Source organism: Littorina saxatilis, linkage group LG6 (genome assembly GCF_037325665.1).
Source record: "Littorina saxatilis isolate snail1 linkage group LG6, US_GU_Lsax_2.0, whole genome shotgun sequence".
Classification (NCBI taxonomy): domain Eukaryota; kingdom Metazoa; phylum Mollusca; class Gastropoda; order Littorinimorpha; family Littorinidae; genus Littorina; species Littorina saxatilis.
The window spans coordinates 5,391,044-5,412,920 of NC_090250.1; the positions used below are offsets into that span (position 1 = coordinate 5,391,044).

At 44.9% G+C, this 21,877-nt stretch overlaps 1 protein-coding gene across 2 annotated transcripts; it reads right to left on the reverse strand.

Moving 5' to 3' along the window:
* Positions 1–846: 846 nt before the first annotated feature.
* LOC138968349 (Kruppel-like factor 2) lies at positions 847–19,815 on the reverse strand. 2 transcript variants are annotated; one of them, XM_070340905.1, is made up of 3 exons: positions 19,669–19,815; positions 3,246–4,530; positions 847–2,901 (listed from the first exon to the last, which is right to left on the reverse strand). In XM_070340905.1, the coding sequence occupies exons 1-3, from the start codon at positions 19,711–19,713 to the stop codon at positions 2,714–2,716; spliced, it is 1,518 nt and encodes a 505-aa protein (XP_070197006.1). In that variant the 5' UTR covers positions 19,714–19,815; the 3' UTR covers positions 847–2,713. The 2 variants fall into 2 exon arrangements, with proteins under 2 accessions (XP_070197006.1, XP_070197005.1); XM_070340904.1 differs by lacking the exon at positions 19,669–19,815 and adding an exon at positions 7,256–7,537.
* Positions 19,816–21,877: the final 2,062 nt, after the last annotated feature.

A 21,877-nucleotide genomic window follows, 5' to 3' on the forward strand; every position in this document is an offset into this window, starting at 1 on the left:
TTAGCATAAAATAAACCCCTACTGCAAGCTGCTTGTCTCTTGGAGTGGCTTCAAGTGAAAAGAAGCTCTTATTTCCGGTCCAATCTTTGACAATTTAATGTGTCATGGTTTACATCATCGCGGGAAGTAATGGTACTTTCAGTGTCATTGTATTGTTGTTTTTTTGACGGATTTCCTCCATTGGTTTGAATATTAAGAATGTACACAATTGTTCGCCACTTAACCGTAACGAAATGATGTCTCTCAGGGCACAATTATAAGTTAAAATCATGTTGTCGTGCGCCTTTCGTGCATACTAGATACTATGGATACCATGACTTTGGATAAGACATGAATGTGATTAAAACACTATTCATATCCATCAGAAAGTAAAATCTGACTGATGCTATCTGGATTTCAATCGACGAGCTTTATGAACTTCATGATTTGAAATGTTGCGGATTTGCATCTTTGAGCAGTTTTCTGATGTGATGGTAATGATGGTGGTGTGAGTGTTATAGTAGGTGATGGTAATGATGGTGGTGTGAGTGTTATAGTAGGTGATGGTAATGATGGTGGTGTGAGTGTTTACGTGTGCATGCATGTGTGAGTGTGTTTGTGTGTCTGCACAGGTGCGTGTTTTGAGTCTGCATTTGCCAAGAATGTGCAAAGTAAAGTGCTGCTGTTTTTCAGTGGTGCGTCTGATGTTGTGCTTCATTTTGCAGGCGCGCGCGCACACACACACACACACATACACACACACACACACACACACACACATACACACACACACACACACACACACACACACACACACACACACACACACACACATAAATGTAGGGTTCAGTAACTCCGACACAAAAATCTTAATTTGTTTTTATTTTATTTTAGTATTCAATTTGTGTTTCAAAGTAAACATAGCAAAACATGTTCATGTAAAATTCAACACTTGTCTACACAAGAACCAACATACACACATATAAAAATACGAAGCCCACCTTTTAACACGTCTGAAAAAAATAAAGCAAATTTGTGAATCCACAAAAAATAACGATTTTGAGTTAAAACACAACAACTGCAAAACTTGCGATGTTTTGTGACATAGACAAGGCCTCAAGATTAACTAACTGAAATCAAATTTACCTGGAAAAGGATTCAAACTCGTTCAGAAGCACAAACTGCGAAGATGTACATGCAATCAAGATTTCGGCAACATTTGTCTTGTAACAGACACACATCTTTTGCGTTACAACTCAGCAGCTGACGATGTTACAGCGCGGATATCTAAAAGGACTAAAGCTTCACAAGATCACAACCTAAGTTCAATAATAATAATAAATAACGTCAGCTGATGTTGTAATGATGAGGTTGTGGATATGACGTCATGAAATGTTGTGACATCACTATAGTAACGATGATGACATTACACGAAAATGTGGATTTCGTTTCTGTTTGTGCTGCACAAAGTTACACGAGAGAACAAACAAATGTGCCTCTACTTTTGAGTGTTGACCATTTAGCACCGGTTTCTCACGTGAATGCAAGCACAGCACCAACAACAGAAGACAAATTCCCAAAATCAATTATCGTTATCAAAACTTCGGAATCATTGACTCAAAACCTATTCATTCACCCCACGTACATTTGTTTGCTTTCAAAGCAAATCTTATCACTTTCCGCTTTCATAGAAAGAATTATTTTGAGCAAATTAATGGACATTTATTCAAGTTGAAAATGATCACCCCATTATTGACAGAATAACAGAAAACTAGTTGTAACCTCAAAGGCAAAAGAAATATTCAAAGAGTATCAACTTAGTACAACCTGTGCTTTCACACCCAGTACTTTAAGAGCTTGCAATATAGAAAGATCCAGTGTAAAGTATTCAACAATTTGTAACAAATCATCAACAAATTTAGAGCCAAGGAAACAAAATCTTTAACAGAACAATAAATAATGGCAAGATGCTTGAGGTGGGATAAATGAGAAAAAAAATAAAATAAAATAAAAGTCACTTTTCAGGACAATGCTTCATCCAACGACTAAAAACAAAAAATATGGACGTTTGTTAGGCGACGCTATGATCAAATGACATCATCACAGCAAGCTCACAAAGATTGAAATGTATTGCTTTTATATCACACTCCTTCTCACCTCTCACACATTCATCCGCTAGTATATCAGTCCGCGTCGCTAAGCTACACAATACAAACTGGCCAATCAGAGAGCGAAGCTAGGAATGGCTCATAGTGAGTACCGACTGTCTCGTGCTGCCTCGTCACACAATACTTCCGGTGTCAATGACGTCATCATCGTCCTTCAAAAAACTCTCGATGACGTCATTCTGGCTTTGTCGTCAACGTTCAGAGTCTTGCTCGGGAGGTCAGCTGAGATACAACCTAGGGACAAGGCCTAGATGAGGCCGGCCAGCCCCGCTGCCTGCAGAGAGAAAGAGCGTAAGCCCAGCAAGCGTCATCACTACTTGCAGCGTACGTCACAGTCTTGTGCATCACGTCGTCACTACCTGAAACGTACCGACGTCACAGAGTCTTGTGAACCGCGTTGTCATCACGACGTTACAGAGTCTTGTGAACCACGTCACAGAGTCTTGTTTACCACGTCATCGATTCAGTGGAAGCGAGGGTCATGATACGTCTTCTTGGTACGCGGTGTAGGACGACTGGGAGGCAGGCGTGGTGGCTGCGTTCAGAGAAAGATGTGCACGGCTCAGTCACTTGCTCTTGGGCTCGTGGCGTTTCATGTGCAGGGCCAGGTGGTCGGAGCGGGCGAATGATCGCTCGCAGACCTTGCAGCGGAAGGGTTTGGCTCCAGTGTGTTTTCGTATGTGGCGGGTCAACTCGTCGGAACGGGCGAAGCGCCACTGACAGGTGGTGAAGTGACAGGTGTAAGGTTTCTCTCCTGAAACAAGCAATAGGAAGATCGTATTAAGAATTTTGCAAGAAACATTGAAAACTAGATTGAAAACTAGATATTTGACCGACACAATTACTATAACCCCCAGTTTAACATGAGAAATATGATCCATCTGAACCTCTCTGTCAAACTTAATCGAAAGATTATATAAAGATGTAATGCCTTGAAACTCAAAATGATAATAACTCGTTAAACTTATGACTCTTTGATAACTTAATTCTAAACTTTCAGATGGTCACCGTTACTTTTAAGCAATGGAATACTGAATCCATCTACTTAAAGTTGAAATTTCTCTGCTCGTTTACAAACAGTATGACTACAACACACACCTGTATGGATTCGCTGATGGGCCTTGAGGTGAGAGCTCTTGGTGTAGGCCTTGCGGCAGTGAGGGAAGACACAGAAGTGGATGCGGCGCTTCTCCAGCTCCGGGTTGTTCTTGCGGTTGTAGCGGATGGTGGAGCACCCGGGGTGGGTGTTTTGGGGCTTGTTGCTCCTGGGCCTGGGAGGGCCGGGGGACACGGACATGGGAGGGAGGGGGATGGAAGGGGAGCAGCTGAGGACGGGGCGGGGGATGTTGCCCTGGGGGTGAGAGGCTGGGCTCATCATCCCGGGGTAGGGGGGAGGGGGTGTCCTTCTGACCACAAACTCGCCGCTGTTGGGACTGGCGGGCTGAGAGTTGGGAGGGGTGGGAGGCATGAAGACGGAAGGTACCACGTGGGAGGCTGAGCTGAGAGGAGAGCTGCGCATGCTGCTGTGGGGGCGGGGAGGGTGGGGAGGGGTGAACTGCTGCTGGGGGTACGCCAGTCTGCTGGCGTTGACGTTGACCAGCTGGGCGTGGGAGATGGGGGAGGAGGAGGCGGAGGAAGAGGAATAGGGGTTCAGGCTACTCTGGGCCATGACCAGCCCACCACTTTGAGTCCTGTGGCTGGTCATTGCCTTGCTGTACTGACAGGACGGCTTCTCCCCACAGTCCATTGGTTCACACTTCACCTTAGGCGAGGATGAGCAAGAGGAAGGCACAAGAGAGTCCGAGGTGATGTCATCAATGACGCTCATGCTGACGTTGATGTCTTCCCACATGGATGACGTGTTGCCGGCCGTGGTGACGACAGCAAGGTCGGAGTTCATCACAGAGTCATAGATGGTGGAGGAAATGTCAAAGACGTCGACATCCTTTTCTATCACGGTGGGAACAGGCTCCTGCTTGATCCAGACCGGGAGCTTCAAGGCCTTGGGGGACGGTTCAAAGTTGAAGAACTCCTCAACCACTGACGAGCTCTCCCGGCGAATGTGGGGCTCGAAGAGAGCCTGCTTTTCGGACAGAGCCAGCATTCTGGTGGACATGCTGCTGCTCGTGGTGGTGGTTGACCCAGTGGTGGTTGCAGCGACCAGAAAGTTGTTGGGTACCTCGACCTCGCTGGCTGCTTGCTGGCGAGCGTTCAGGTTGTGGTGAGCATTGACGGTGGCCGGGTGGTGGTGGTTGGGGGTTACCTGGGAGGCGTTGAGGATCTCATCGATCACAGAGGCGCTCTCCCGGCGAGTCTTCTTGGACAGCTCCACGCTGGCTTGCTGCTCGAACTGTTCCAGGTACTTCTCCAGATCGGTCATACCCTGTTAGACACAAGAGAGGAAAGTTTTGATCAGCACGTGATACATGTGTGTGTTCATCATTTAATAAGATCAATGAACGGAAATAAGTTTGGACAAGGAGGTGGAAGAGAAAGTAAGGGACAATACGAAAGAAAGAAAGAAAGTATTGATGAAAAAGGAACTGTCAAAACAAATGCACTTAGTAAACGAATACGAAGACATGCACAGCAGGTCAGTTCGTACACCAAGTGGGGAGATGGGGGGGGGGGGGGGGGGGGGTAGGGCGGGCGGCAGGTTAGTAAGAGTGTAAAACACACATCATGCATAAAGTACTGCATCCCCCTACTTTGACTTTGTTCATAGGAAGTTAGACAGGGCAAAGCGTACATGCCACGTACAAACCACTTCTACCAACTATTCTTAGCGAGCGGAAACTGTCGGCGGGATCAAGTTGCTTAGCAGGTTTATGAAGCAGTTACTTTACCTATGGACTGGGTCGCTAGGTCACTGGATGAATAGGTCAGGAGCCAATTTGGGCTTTCCGGTCTCCTAGTAGCGAACCTTGTTGAAGCCGCTAACTGGGTTTCTGCCTGACACGCCAGAAGAGTCTATCAAATTTCACGGAGTCGAGAGTGAATCGGAGTTAAGACAGTTGCCCCGGTACTGTTTTATTTAGGTGAAAGTGGCACAGTTTTGCTCCACCTGCTTTTTCTTCCCCTGCTCAGTTGCTGAGAGAACTACAACGTTTTCACTGTAGTTATGATTTAACTTTTCAAAACGCTATTGAACAATTGTTTTCCGTATTGTTAATGACGTTAGTTCAGCGGATCCTTCACTTCAATAAACAATTAAACAATAGCCACATCCTTCCTAGAAAAGTCCTGTTTGCGTAGACAGGATTTTCCCCAACAAACACCATGCACTCAACAGCAGAAAGAAAAACAACTGTGCCACACACAAACAGGACGTACGCAGTCGAGTCAGTCATTCAAGCAATTTAACAATCGGCCCAGCAACAGAACAACAAACAGCAGTTACGCAGTAGTAAGCAACATTATGAAAAGGACCCTTGTACTTGAAAGCTTGTTTACTGGCAAGTTTCAATCGGATTTACGTCAATGCCCTGACACTGAGTGCAGAAGCCGAGCCAATGCCCCGTACATTGAGCCTGTACTAAACTATAATTCATAGGCTGTGTCGTATCGCTGCGGTTGCGTCATGTTTGCCGAAACACGAACGATCTAAAAATAGCTCTACCGCCCTTCGCAATTACCATGTTGCAAAATACGGAGGTTGCGGTTTAAGTTGTTTACGCCGCTGCGGCCGAAGCTACTACGTTCTGGCATTGATTTATTTGATCGATTTTGTCCTCTGCCGTGCCACAAAGGCTATTGCTTGCTTGCTCTCTCTCTCTCTCTCTCTCTCTCTCTCTCTCTCTCTCTCTCTCTCTCTCTCTCTCTCTCTCTCTCTCTCTCTCTCTCTCTCTCTCCCTCCCCCCTCTCTCTCTCTCTCTCTCAGTGCGCTGTCGTGTTCTCTCCCTCTCTCTATAGTCGAGTCAAAGTAGCAGTGGATTACTCAACAGAAAACCTGTTTAGTGTTTACCCCCTTTGCCACCCCGTCGCGACGCGTGCGCCAAATCCACCCACACAGGCACACACCTTCGTCTTCGTCTTCTTCACCAATTCGCCCCATTCAAAAACTGCCGAGTGCAATATAACGACGTCACCCTCAGTTCAAGTGGTTCTCGAAAACGGTCCTGTACTGATGTACCCATGTTACAGACATTAGAGTGTGTGTGCGTAGTCATCATCATGTTACCGACAACAGAGCTGAAACAATACGAGTACATGCCGAGTGCAGCTGACCTCGCAAAGGCAAGGCCTTCAGTATCGGCTGTCACGAGTTGCTCCCCTATCTGGATAAAGTTTCCGCGAAGAAAAAGTCGAACGATGGCGACTGAATAACAATACACGTCCTTCTTTTCATTACTAGTACTTCGCGTACTACTACGCTATCAAAGTCATCCTAGTTCTTTACTTCACCAAGATAAAGTTCGCTCGCAAAAACAGAGGACCTTTGACTATCTGTACCAAAGAACGAGATAGTAACACACACTCAGTCATCATGAGTTTGCTTTTCATTGCACAACCGGACAAGGCAGCGAATGAGAAACAACAGGTGTTTTGAGTCAGACGTGATTCAACTTCAAAAACTCCTTTAGTCCGGGTTTCCCTGTACATTTTTGTTTAAGTTGTGAGAGCAGAATTAATTTTACATAACAAGAACAAATGAATAAAATAAATGAATACAAATGAATAAATTTAACTGATTGAAAGTTCCCTAGCAGTACAGTACTCAGATATATGAAGACAGAAGTTAAAGCCAGATTGAGAGGAAAAACCTGTTCCCGATCCAGGATATAGAACAACATTCTCTCCCGACAAGTTACAATGAGGAACCTGTAGCCTAGCGAATGACGTAGGAGGGTGGGAAACTATTTCACCATAGCTACTTGACCCCGGTACGCTAATGCTCGTTCAGGGGCCCCTTCAAGCAATAACGCACGTGGAAGTACATTCGAATCTCAAAGTCCTCCCAGTCCCAAGCTTCAAACTTGAACAAAAACTATGCAGAACAAACAAATCCCTTCAAAAAATCTATTTTGAAAACTTTTTCTTCCATTCAAAACAGTTTTGGCAAGTTTTAGTTGAGGATAATTCGGAAAGTGCTAACAGACGACACTTACATGACTGGAGTAAGAACTGACGTCGGCGGGCGCCAAGAAGCAGTCATCCGTATCGGGGACGATTTGGTCACCGAAAGTCTCCGATTGACCAGACAGGTAGCACAAACTGTCAGCCATTCCAAGACACACACTTGGAGAGTTGAACACGGTCACAGGTAAAAATATTCCGTCAAGGTATCCAGTAACTGCCGTGGGAAACTTAGCAAAGGAGGCGAAGACAAGAACACTGCTGAGCGCGAGCGACTGTCTGCTTGGTGAACTACGAAGCGAGTGAAGTAAAATCTGTGAATGAACCGCTTTTATCTCCGCCTCGCGAGAAAAGAAGGGGCGGGGCTTAAGGCTTATTCGGTCAACTACGTCACTTGTTTTCGACACAGTTGTAATGCCGTTGCCAACTTCGTGTGTTTTCGGGTTCTAGACTGCACGCAGCGCGCGTGGATTGAGTGGTAACTTTGTCCAAGCTATGTTTTGAAGCCTTTCTGTGTCCTTTTGTTTCTGTAGCCTTCGATATGGGAGGTTTGGGCATCGAAAATCCGGCGAAACAAACAAGTGTTTACGACCTACTTTCGGTCATCCGGGGGACACTGACGTAAGGAATGACGTTTCAGTGTCAAAGGTCATGGAAGATTCTAGTTGCTCCTGAGGGGAGGTTCTGTTACTAAAAATAACCGAGGTCGTTCTAGCGTTCGGCTGGTTTGAAGTATTACCTGTAATGTATGAGGCGATTTCGAAATACAACGTCCCAAGAGACAGGGAGTCATAGAGTACATTTCGCGTAAATGCCAGCTCTCATCAGCTGGGGCGGTCTTACTCATACTGATCGACTGATTCAAAAATCAGTCAGTCGAGTCACTGACCTTGTAATGTTGTTTGCGAAATCCGAAGACGCAAAGAAGGGGTAGAGGCGGTAACCTTTTTTTGCTTTCAAAGTTGTGTGTGTGCGCGTGTGTGAGTGTAGTTTGAAAGACTCTTTATAATTTCATTGAAACCCGCGTTCATTGCAGCGTAGAGCAAAACAGCGTGGGTGTGGGGGTGTTGTGTCACTAACTGACTGCTGGTTACTCGGGTGTTGTGTCACTAAACTGCTGGTTACTCAGTCCAAATATGATTTCGCGGCTTGAATGTTCATTCATTATGTCAGTAGGGTGCCTGACCGAATTTTAGACGAGAGAGAGAGAGAGAGAGAGAGAGAGAGAGAGAGAGAGAGAGAGAGAGAGAGAGAGAGAGAGAGAGAGAGAGAGAGAGAGAGAGAGAGAGAGAGAGATGGTGTGTGTGTATGTCAGTGAACTAAAAAATAGTCCCGTTTTTAAACACAAAAAATAAAAAAAATGTACACTTCTTACTGTGCAACGTGGTACCACCAAGGCAGAAACTTGAACTAAAAATTTAAATGACAGTAAGTCTCTCTCTCTCTCTCTCTCTCTCTCTCTCTCTCTCTCTCTCTCTCTCTCTCTCTCTCTCTCTCTCTCTCTCTCTCTCTCTTTATGAATAACCACATATGTATGCTCTTCATGCCTCATCTTCATCATCATCATCATTATCATCATCATCATCATCGTCATCATCATCATCATCATCATCGTCATCTTTATTATCACGTGCTGAAGTTTTCCGACCTCCTTTTGTTGGTTAACTTTTTAATTTTTAATTTTTTAATTATATGATTGTGTGTCTATGCGTCCCAAGGACAGATTGTAAGAAAAGGCGTAGCCTTAAATCTTAATCCTTGTTAAATAAAGTTCAATTCAACTCTCTCTCTCTCTCTCTCTCTCTCTCTCTCTCTCTCTCTCTCTCTCTCTCTCTCTCTCTCTCTCTCTCTCTCTCTCTCTCTCCACGGTCGGCTCAGCTGAAAGTTCAGTCAGTGCAGGGACCTATATTTATATAGGTCTATGGTCAGTGTAACAACCTGGATCACCTGTTTGATTTTCTACAATGAACAATTTTTTGGTTAAACAATAAGTCATGTGAATCATTCTAACTGCTTTTCGTCTTTGCGAAAAATCTCAAGCAACCACTGGTGAACAGGTAATACAAAAACAATTCAACAATCAGCCAATAAACCAGTCAATCTATCAATCAATCTATCAATCAATCAAGCTGTGATGGTGACAACTTTCAACTGCAAGGGTATTATTATGGTAACGCCAGTCGCTTATAAAACTAACTTGAGTCACAGATATTCAGTATTTGCTTGACTCAGTCTTGAAAGCCAAAACTGGCGGAAGACGAAGCCGCCGGTTCAGATCAGCGCGACACCGCTGAGACATCGGGGATACAGCCTATGGTTTCCCGATGGCTTAGTTGTCTGGTCGGTTCAGTCGGTGTGTCTCTCCGCGCATAATGACTTGAGATGGCGAAGCGAGTTCGTCTACCTTTTTACACCGAAACGACAGTGTGTCACCACCGCTACTCTGGTGACACCTTTGCATATGACACACATATAATTTTATTGTGTCTTCTTTCTTTTCTTGTATACTTAGGCTTACTAGACAGATCGTAACACAGTGCAATGCGAGACATGCATGCAGTCAGTCAAAACAGACTGCACAATAAATCTATAATCGAAACGTGTTTACAGTTACTGTATCGTTCCTGTGCCAAAGTGACGTCGGATATTTATTTTGAGGGAGGCTTTTGTGACTATTTGCAACCAGGGGTGATATTTTACAGCTATAAAAACTGTTTATGTTTAATTCCATGTATTTTCCCCTCGCTTGTTGAAATGACGTCACTAGTCAACCAAAGATCCGAATACCGAGGTTGTTCAACTTCTGAATGAAACACTTACAAGATAACTTGTCCTACATGATATTATTTTGTCTTCGAGATTTGATGTTGTTGTTGTTGTTGTTGTTGTTGTTGTATTTGATGTTGTTGTTGAGAAAGAAAGAGCGAGAGAGAGAGAGAGAGAGAGCTAGCCAGCCAGCCATACAGACAGAAAGACAGACACACAGACAGACAGACACACAGACACACAGAAAGAGATCAAGGAAAACGGTACCGGACAACAAATCTCGACTGTACGTGCATTCTGGTGTTTGTAATGATGGTAATGATGACAACTTTGCAGCCGTTGCCAACAAAAACGGTAGTTGTGCTACCCCCCCCCCCCCCCCCCCTCCCAGACAGCAAAGTTCATAAATGTGCACGATTCACACGCACACATCACAAAACAGCCTGCTACAGCAGTGTATTCATTACTAACAGATTATCAGGATTATGATGAAGATCTCGTCGTCACTACGTATAAGATAACGAGGGACACCAGCATGTACAGTTCGTTCATTACTACCAGATAAGCTCGGTTTTAGCGCAATGTGTTCGTTACTAAAGGATTATAAAATTGTGACCCTCCACCACGGAATGAGTCACATGTCACCTTTGCATGATTTTCATATTTTTACATTTTCCTAAAGAGTTTTTTATGCGCTATCCAGTGGTGAAACCCGTTTTAGAAAAGAGCGAAAACTGTTGGAGTTATAAGCCTGTGACTAAGGTGACCCTCACACTGTTACCAGACACTCCCCGGACTTATATTAAGCATAGCGCAGAACCGCGCAAGGTGACATGCGACTCATTTCGTGGTGGAGGATCACAAATGTTCCAATGCGTGCACAGTTCTTTCAATGCTATAACGAATAATCTTGGGTTTAACGCAATGCGTGCAGTCAAACGGATTATCGATGTCTTTATCCGTGCTATTTGTATAAGTTCCTTAGCGACGGATGCGTTCAATACAATTGTTGAACGGTTGAAAACGACGTTAAACACCAATTAAAGAAAGAAAGAATACAATTGTTGTTACCAGCACGGTTGGCCTAGTGGTAAGGCGTCCGCCCCGTGATCGGGAGGTCGTGTGTTCGAACCCCGGCCGGGTCATACCTAAGACTTTAAAATTGGCAATCTAGTGGCTGCTCCGCCTGGCGTCTGGCATTATGGGGTTAGTGCTAGGACTGGTAGGTCCGGTGTCAGAATAATGTGACTGGGTGAGACATGAAGCCTGTGCTGCGACTTCTGTCTTGTGTGTGGCGCACGTTATATGTCAAAGCAGCACCCCCTGATATGGCCCTTCGTGGTCGGCTGGGCTCTCTCTCTCTCTCTCTCTCTCTCTCTCTCTCTCTCTCTCTCTCTCTCTCTCTCTCTCTCTCTCTCTCTCTCTCTCTCTCTCTCTCTCTCTCTCTCTCGTCAGTAATTCCAAAAAGTTTGACCTTAATGCACGTACTTACTTTTCTGTCAATCGCAAGTGAAAATCACAGCTGCCTCAAATGAACTACAGCTTCACAATGTGATTTGTTAACTCAGAACCTAAGAAGTCAAGCATATAATTGTAGAATTATTGACCCTGCTGGAAACATTGAGCAAAGTCACTCAAGATATACCTCGCAACCGCGGGGGCTTGCCAATGAGGTCAATTTTCTTTGAAAATATCGATCTAAGTGTGACATGTTTGGATTCGTACCATAGTAATAGGTCGAGTGTCTTATTGACTGACTTAACTTTCTTGCTTGTCAATGTATATATTGTAGTTTTCGTCTTTGAGACTAGCTTCGTGCATGACTTTACATTCTCTTTGTTTGTGCCTGTCCGTCTGCCTGCCTGTCCGCATATCTATCTCTCTGTCTCTGTCTGTCTGTCTGTCTCTGTCTGTCTCTGTCTGTCTGTCTGTCTCTCTGTCTGTCTGTTTCTCTCTCTCTCTCTCTCTCTCTCTCTCTCTCTCTCTCTCTCTCTCTCTCTCTCTCAGAGCTTTTCGATTGTCCATTTATAGAAATATGTCAGGGCCGGACTACCGGGGGGGTTATGGGGGTTGCGCAACCCCCCCCCTAGCCTAAACATGTACCTTACTTATTTATTTATTTTTTTATTATTGCTTATTTTATGCCGTTTCATGCAAGGAGCGACCATTTTCCTATCTCAGAATATGACCTACCCGTCAGCTTCAGGGGGCTTCGCCCCCTGACCCCCACAACGAGGGGGGAGGGGGGTGGGTGGGTTCTAGGGTTTCCGGACCCCCCCCCCAGCCAAAAAATAAAATATTGAATGAGGTATACATTTCTTTATTTCACATTGAGTTTCCATTTTTGGGGTATTAATCAGTGACAAAATCTGCTGCCTGAAACTGGTAATGATCATCCTCAGAATGCACCAGATTGCACCATTTTGCATCCTTTTTTTCAAAATTTTCCGGGGGGGCATGCCCCCGGACCCCCCTAGCAAGCTAGGCGCTTCGCGCCGTCGGCTCGGCGCTTCGCGCCTTCACACCCATATCTTCACAATATACTTTTGAAAAAAACCAGTCATAAAATGAACTGATCCGCCCCTGCCGCCAGGGGGGACATCCCCCTGGGCCACCACTGGCAACCCCCCCCCTCCTCTTCGCCTAGTCCGGCCCTGTATGTGACCTGCATTGCTGATCCCACCCCTCCCCACCCCCACCCACACCCCGTAGAAATGTACCTTGTGTTCATTCAATACTGACAATGTATAACCTCTCTCTCTCTCTCTCTCTCTCTCTCTCTCTCTCTCTCTCTCTCTCTCTCTCTCTCTCTCTCTCTCTCTCTCTCTCTCTCTCTCTCTCTCTCTCTCGTGCGCGAACATGCATGTCTGTGTTTTTGAGTCACTTGAGAAAAAGTGACTCTATGTAATCGGTCAGTGTTAGTCTGTCCGGCCGGCCGTCCGTAGACACCACCTTAACGTTGGACTTTTCTCGGAAACTATCAAAGCGATCGGGCTCATATTTTGTTTAGTCGTGACCTCCAATGACCTCTACACTTTAACGATGGTTTCGTTGACCTTTGACCTTTTTCAAGGTCACAGGTCAGCGTCAAAGGAAAAATTAGACATTTTATATCTTTGACAAAGTTCATCGGATGTGATTGAAACTTTGTAGGATTATTCTTTACATCAAAGTATTTACATCTGTAGCCTTTTACGAACGTTATCAGAAAAACAAGGGAGATAACTAGCCTTTTCTGTTCGGCAACACACAACTTAACGTTGGGCTTTTCTCGGAAACTATAAAAGTGACCGGGCTCAAATATTATGTGAACGTGACTCATTGTGTTGTGAATAGCAATTTCTTCCTGTCCATCTGATGCCTCATATAATATTCAGAACTGCGAAAGTGACTCGATCGAGCGTTTGCTCTTCTTGTTATTCTTAACTTCCTAGTTGCCGAATAGTTTGTGCTTGTCGCGACAAACACACACTCACAATAAAAAATACTTAATTATCTATACCACACACTTAAATGACTCCTGATTCAATCTACATTGTATATATATTACGGACACACTTAGCGTCGACTTGAGCTAAGCCTGCCTTAGATGCATGCTAACTTAATTTACAACATCATACGTAAGACTCTTGAGTTAAGGATTAATTGTACGCTTCTCGTTTAATGATAACAATGTGCCCGAGACGTGTAGACAGATTCATAATAATAATACAAGGCCTTTGTAGTTTATAATTTATCATGTTCACAAATAGCGCGCGCCGCTATATATATATATACGATCGATTAGTTTAGACAAACAAGATACTTTGCGAGAGTTTTGGTTTTTTTTGTACAGAGAGCTGCGTGAGCAAGCGTTTTTGTCGTTGACGGTCTGCGTGTGGTTCCGCAAACAGAGTGTTTTTGTACACACGTCAAGTTATTATTTTCATATTGATAACGTCAAGGATCTTGCTCAAAGGGATGTTTACGATGTTGTTTTGCCCGTAGCAGTGCCATTGACAACGTATAGCTCCTTCTCCTCGAAGCAATGTCAGCTTCTTGTCAGTATAATGAAAGGCACACTCCTTTTTATGAAAACAATTTGGCTCAGCTCACCGTCGTATATATATATAAAAGGGACTTTTTTTTAAAGTTTTAAAGACCCCACAAAGGGACTTTGCTCTGTAAATCTCGGTCCCCCTTGAGGAGGGTCTGATGCTCCCAATAAGCTGTCTGTAAAGGGATACTTATTTCTCTCTCTTTCTCTGCTAAGAGATTTTAACAAATCTCGGAAGAAAGTCTCTGCTGACTCTCAATTGTTTCTTTCACAATTTCTTATATTTGGCCATGTTTTCATACTTGGGGGTAAACCATTGATCCACTTGATTAGACACCAACCATCAACAGCCTGGGTTCTCGCTGTGCACACTGGGAATTTTGTGATGAATTAATTTTCTAAATGCGCAACCAGTGGCTTTTTGAGAAATGAGTTCATCAAAAAAATCCCAACTTCCTAAGTTCCCAAGTACACTATCATATCCATCGTCAAACGGGTCAGTCCAGACGTTTACATTAGAGAATCAATTCGCTTGGACATAATTATATCAAAAGCCAACAGCCTGGGTTGGTGCTTTCTGTCCAAAGTGAGAATTGTTTGCACAACGAATTTCGTTAAGGCCTTGATTAATTGAGCCTGAAGTTGACTTCCCCAAAACTTCGTGATGTCTTTTCACCACAAATGCAGTATAGAGCTTCATGCAGCGAGCTTCGTATAGTATTAGGCCTATGATGCTAACATCTCAACATTCTGATGCTAACATCTCAATATTCGCATGCTAACAGCTCACCATAATGATGCTAACATCAACATTATGATGCTCACATCTCAACAATGATCTCTGTTGGTAGCCACAAGAAGAGCTGTACCTTTGAGAGGTCTGGTCTTCTGTGACATTTCTGGACCTTTTGGACGCTAGGTTGTTGACATCTGTACCTGCGCCGGCGGCCAAAAGCGAACGCGCTCTGGCAGAATGGATTTCGGGGGTTTAGCGCAATGTTGCAGTGCCAATGTCAGTGTGTGTGTGTGCGTGTGTGTGTGTGTTGCAGTGCCAATTTCAGTGTGTGTGTGTGTGTTGCAGTGCCAATGTCAGTGTGTGTGTGTGTTGCAGTGCCAATGTCAGTGTGTGTGTGTGTGTGTGTGTGTGTGTGTGTTGCAGTGCCAATGTCAGTGTGTGTGTGTGTTGCAGTGCCAATGTCAGTGTGTGTGTGTGTGTGTGTGTTGCAGTGCCAATGTCAGTGTGTGTGTGTGTGTGTTGCAGTGCCAATGTCAGTGTGTGTGTGTGTGTGTGTCAGTGCCAATGTCAGTGTGTGTGTGTGTGGCAGTGTCAATGTCAGTGTGTGTGTGTGGCAGTGCCAATGTCAGTGTGTGTGTGTGTGTGGCAGTGCCAATGTCAGTGTGTGTGTGTGTGGCAGTGCCAATGTCAGTGTGTGTGTGTGGCAGTGCCAATGTCAGTGTGTGAGTGTGGCAGTGCCAATGTCAGTGTGTGTGTGTGTGTGGCAGTGCCAATGTCAGTGTGTGTGTGTGGCAGTGCCAATGTCAGTGTGTTTGTGTGTGTGTCAGTGCCAATGTCAGTGTGTGTGTGTGTTGCAGTGCCAATGTCAGTGTGTGTGTGTGGCAGTGCCAATGTCAGTGTGTGTGTGTGTGTGTGTCAGTGCCAATGTCAGTGTGTGTGTGTCAGTGCCAATGTCAGTGTGTGTGTGTGTGGCAGTGCCAATGTCAGTGTGTGTGTGTGTGTGTGGCAGTGCCAATGTCAGTGTGTGTGTGTGTGTGTGTGTGGCAGTGCCAATGTCAGTGTGTGTGTGTGTGGCAGTGCCAATGTCAGTGTATGTGTGTGTGTTGCAGTGCCAATGTCAGTGTGTGTGTGTTGCAGTGCCAATGTCAGTGTGTCTGTGTGTGTGTCAGTGCCAATGTCAGTGTGTGTGTGTGTGGCAGTGCCAATGTCAGTGTGTGTGTGTGTGTGGCAGTGCCAATGTCAGTGTGTGTGTGTGGCAGTGCCAATGTCAGTGTGTGTGCGTGGCAGTGCCAATGTCAGTGTGTGTGTGTGTGTGGCAGTGCCAATGTCAGTGTGTGTGTGTGGCAGTGCCAATGTCAGTGTGTGTGTGTGTGGCAGTGCCAATGTCAGTGTGTGTGTGTGTCTGTGGCAGTGCCAATGTCAGTGTGTGTGTGTGGCAGTGCCAATGTCAGTGTGTGTGTGGCAGTGCCAATGTCAGGGTGTGTGTGTGTGTGTGGCAGTGCCAATGTCAGTGTGTGTGTGTGTGTGTGGCAGTGCCAATGTCAGTATGTGTGTGTGTGGCAGTGCCAATGTCAGTGTGTGTGTGTGTGGCAGTGCCAATGTCAGTGTGTGTGGCAGTGCCAATGTCAGTGTAATACTTGCAAAACTGGTGTGGGAGAATGACTGGAAGATTGCAATGGGAAACCCAAAAGGTCATCCGAGGTCAGTTATCGCTCGTTTTCCTTTTTTGAAGTCTATAAGTTGTAAAATAAAACCCACCTTTTTGTGTATCTTTCCGGAAGGGGAAGGGGGGGGGGAGAAGGAGCGTTGAAAAGGGGAGGTGTTGTGGTGGTGAAAGAGAGAGAGAGAGAGGGGAGGGGGGGGGGGTGTTGGCAAGTGGTAGCAGAAAGAGGCTAAGATAAAGAAGCCCACATTTGTAGTCCTCTCACACTGAAAAGCATTAACTATGAAGAACTTACTGAACACACATAATTTAAACGTCATTGCTGATTCGCCAGTGTATAGTCTTCGCACGACCCTGGCTGATGAAATCGACACTCATAAACCGGACTGTGTTTGACCGAGAAAAAGACGTATGACTCGACCATACTGGCTTGTCAATTTCACGCAGCAGTTCGGTAAAAAAAAAATCGTCGTCACGTTGAAGGCTCTACGTCGACTCGAAAATAACTGCGACTTGCATGCAATCTCTTTTCCCTCAAACAGAAACGAGTCTGACATTGCCAGAAGCATGTGATTGCCTCGGTTCCTTATCAGCATTCTTTTTCCTTATCTTTTCTGTCCGTTTTTTTTTCTTTCCTTATATTTTTTTATATATTTTTTCTCCTATACTTTTCTTTATTGCGTTGTAGTTTTTATCACTCAAAATACGTCCGTCAAAGATTCTGGCTGGAATGATACGAAAGATTTTGCGATCCGGCGGCAATTGTATTTTGCGTATACACGTACTGATTTATCTGATTTATTAGGACTTGCTGTTAACTGTTTGATCTATTTTACGTACAAGTAGGATTTCGAACCACTCATGAGCTCACTTTTGCTACGGCCATAATTTCTGGCTTTCAGTTAAATGTGTGTGTGTGTGGTATGTGTGTGTGTGTGTCAGTGTGTGTGTGTGTGTGTGTGTGTGTGTGTGCGTGCGTGTGTGCCTGTGTGCGCGCCCTCAGGCTTTCTTATAATTATGTGATTGTCGTAGAGCACATTTCGCTGGTTATTAGATACAATTTCCGCCACGGTTATCACAACTATGCTCCCCAGTTTCAAAAGTCACAATCTTTGGATGAGAACTGTGTACTCAGTCCATGACTAAACGGCACTTTTGAGTGTAAGGATAGAAGGCTGGTTTCTATAGTGCAAGTCAGTGCATGCAGTGTGCACGAGGTCACGTGACCCAGGTGAGACCAATCGGTGACATTCGTCACGTCTATTTCTAGTCGCCGCGCGGCAGTAAAACGGAACTGCCCGAGAGAGAAAGACAGATACAGAGACAGAGAGGCACGCAGACAGACAGACACACACACACAGAAAGACAGACGCCTGGCGCTTACTTTTACACTGGATTCACATTTTAAATTTAACAAATTATATAAGAGAGAGAGAGAGAGAGAGAGAGAGAGAGAGAGAGAGAGAGAGAGAGAGAGAGAGAGAGAGAGAGAGAGAGAGACACACACACACGACACACACACACACACACACACACCGGATGGAGATTGAACAGAGACAAAGACAAAGACAAGAAGAGACGGAGAGAAAGACTTTGAAACGCTTTCACTGAAGCACAGCATAAAAATCCAACTATAAACCCCGTACTTACTCGAAAGTCAACACACAGAAGTCAGTCACAAGTTGGTTTTAAGCCTTTTAGTTTCAGCGAGTTACCTTTTTGAAGTGTGTCAGTTTCAAGTCCCGATCTCAATTGTAATGCCGCAGTTTTGAAGCATCAGAAGGAAGGAACAAATGAAGCTAAACTGTGTCCAGTGTACTATGTAGAAGCATACGAGTGTTGAACCGGACTGCGAGAAGAGAAGAGAAGTGTTCTTTGACCGGTCACGCTGAACAGGTTGTAGGTAAGTGGCCTAAGCGCGTGTCATTAGCAATGCAAATCAGCAGTACGCACGTCATGTGTCATTAGGTATCAGCTGGCGTTCTGGGTTCAGTCAGTTCACTTTTTGTGTGTGGGTTTTTTTTTTTTTTTGCTTTTTTTTTTAAAGGGGGGGGGGGGGGGGGCGGGGCACCCCGAAGTCTTGTCATAGCTTTGGCAAATCACCCCGATTTGTGTCCGCCTTTTTTTTCGTTGTTGTTGTTGTTGCTGTTGTTGTTGTTGTTGTTGTTGTTGTTGTTGTTGATTGTTGTAATAAAATATATGTGCGTGCATAAGCATAACTTTTGTGCAGTTTGTCATGACATTACAACTGAATTAAAGCCGTTCCGCTGTTAAAACTGATACTGGTGAGCGCGTGTGTTTATATGGTGAAATAAAATATAACAAATATTAACCCTTACAAACTTGTCAAGCTCAGTTTGCATGGTACAGGGAACTTATTAGGAGGAAACATAGTTCAAATCTGCCCAAACAAAGCGAGAATATAACTTACATAAAACTAAGTTCACTGAAGTGATTCCTATCGAAACTACAAATTTTAATCTCAAAAATAATAATCGGATGCTCAAAATTAAACTCAGTTGCGTTGAAAAAAGGAAAAAGAAAAAGAAAAAAAAGGCTTAATTCAGATATTCGGGAGGGAAAAAAATGCAAGTCTCCAAAACTCGAGACAAAAAACCGGTCGTGAGTCTGTGCTATTTTTATCACCCAGTCATGGTTAGCTCATGCATTCTTTGTCAGCTTGACTTGTTGGCAAACTTGAACAGCCCAAAATGACAAAGGAATGCCGATGAAGATAATAGTATGCACATATATATATGCATGGGACAAAGAGTACATTCAAGTGTGTATATATATGGATAGAACCAACTGAAGAAGCCAAGCCAGGAAAACAACTTTTCCCCCCAATAAAAGAAAAAGGCTGGTGTTGCATATGGATAGATGCATGCGTGTGCATACACTGAGATTATTTGTATCCGGGATTTAGCAGTGGAAAAAAGTGTTGTATAGATGATAATGTGTGTGGTAAAAAATAAACCATTAACATAACTGCTCCTTGGATGCGTTCCGAAAAGAAAGAGAGGGAAAAAACAAAAAGAAGGAAAACCAACTTGGATGCATCTGAAAAACAACTCGTGCAATCACGAACATATTTGAACCGGGATTGAACATGAAAGTCCTATAACTTTGATAGGCGAAAAAAACACCGCTTTCTTTTTTTTATTACCCCAATAGAAAAAGCAAAAAAGCTGCAAGCTGCAAGGCAAACTGAACACAAAAGCTAATAATTGTCACAAACACATACCGACTGAGGCTGAAGGGGTGACGAATATGTATCCGCTTGCGGCATTCCTATACCGGCCGATAAGAACGTTGAGAGACGGAGAAAAATGGGAATCCAGTAGGTCGCTCTTGCACGCAAAGTGAGGAAAGACTAGCCTGACGTCCCGTGTGTAGGCGGTATAATGGATTCGTCCATCTCTGCTGGCGTGTGCTCGTCTCCGTCTGATTGGCTGGTTTTGGGGGAAAACCTGTTGCATGCTAATGTCTGTGTCGACTGTGGGACCCACGGTGAATCAACGTGGAGAGAGAGAGAGAGAGAGAGAGAGGGGGGGGGGGGGGTGGGTTCGAAGGTGGGAGGTTAGAAGTGAGCCATGTGTTTTTGACTTGTAGCTCTCTGTGTGTCGGTGTGAAGAGAGCTTTCCATGACAGAAAACGAGCAAACATTTGCAAAACAACAGCCTGGCACATACTTTTACACGAAATGTCGCGTTTCAAACTCAGCTGGGCCGGTGTCGAATAATTATGAGAGAGAGAGAGAGAGAGAGAGAGAGAGAGAGAGAGAGAGAGAGAGAGAGAGAGTAGAGAGAGAGAGAGAGAGAGAGAGAGAGAGTTTGTGTGTGTATGTGTGTGTGTGCACGGTGTCTCTGTGTGTGTGTGTGTGTGACAGTGTTTTCCGGTGTGTGTGTGTGTGTGTGTGTGTGTGTGTGTGTGTGTGTGTGACGGTGTTTTCCGGTGTGTGTGTGTGTGCCCGTAATGTCCGAGTCTGTGCCCGTACTAGTGTTGTGTGTGTGTGCGTGCGTACGTGTGTGTGTGTGCGCGCGCACTTGGCAGTGCGTGTAATTATGTGTCTGTGTGCGCGAAATTCCAACAGAACATGTCCGAATCATATAACATATTCTTGCACATACAGTGGCTTACTCGCAGTATTCAAGCGGTCGAGGAAGAGAAGGTGAAAACTTCAACAACCGTGACTGACATGAAATACTAGGTTCAACCACAGAGATATAGAATAGTGGGTTCAACGCGGCTTCCCACTGGCCACTGTAGCGTACAGTGGGTTCAACGCGGCTTCCCACTGGCCACTGTAGCGTACAGTGGGTTCAACGCGGCTTCCCACTGGCCACTGTAGCGTACAGTCAGTGGGTTGGGAAATCAATGAATGAATGAATGACGACTCCCGTGTCATTCGGTGCGGCAAGTGTTCGGCGGACTCGGATACGAGAGGGCTGTCACTGTTGCTATCACCTTTTGGAGTCTCCAGCTACATGATGGTTTCACACTTGAAATCGAAGTGAACTGCGCTGTAAAAACAAAAATCAGTGTAGGAAAAGGAGGAGCAGGTGACGGGGGGGGGGGGGGGGGGGGGGGGCAGGCAGGGTTTGAGCAGTGGTGGTAGTAGTATCGGTAGTAAAAGTAATAATGGTACTGCAGTTCTCGTAGTAGAGAGAGAAGAAGAGAGAGAGAGAGAGAGAGAGAGAGAGAGAGAGAGAGAGAGAGAGAGAGAGAGAGAGAGAAGAGAGAGAGAGAGAGAATAAGAGAGAGAGAGAGATAGATGGAGGAAGAGAGAGGGAGAGAGAGAGAGGTACAGACACTGAGACCGACAGACAGCCAAACAGACAGACATATATTGAGTCAGAGAGGGAGAGAGAGAGAGAGAGAGAGAGAGAGAGAGAGAGAGAGAGAGAGAGAGAGAGAGAGAGAGAGAGAGAATAAGAGAGAGAGAGATGGAGGAAGAGAGAGAGAGAGAGAGAGAGAGATACAGACACTGAGACAGACAGACAGACAGACAGACAGACAGCCAAACAGACAGACAGATATTGAGTCAGAGAGGGAGAGAGAGAGAGAGAGAGAGAGAGAGAGAGAGAGAGAGAGAGAGAGAGAGAGAGAGAGAGATAACCTGCATGGAGAGAGGTATAGATGATGCATACATGTGTATGTATGTGTGTGTGTTTGCTTGTGTGCTTGTGGTTTCGTGTGTGTGTCTTGCACATTTGCCATGCAAACTGTAGGATGTCAATGTTCACCTCACAGCGTGCGTACATCAGTGTCAGCAAGAGTGTGATAGACTGAGGCAGGTACAGAAAGAGGCTGACTTGACTGTCAAAATGTGTTCAAAGCCAAAGGCAATCTCTCCTGAGAAAAATCTAAAACTGATGACGTCCTGTGATATTTTACATGAAGACGAAAAGAGAAAAATAGGTCATGCTAAAATGTAGGTCAGCGTATAGGAG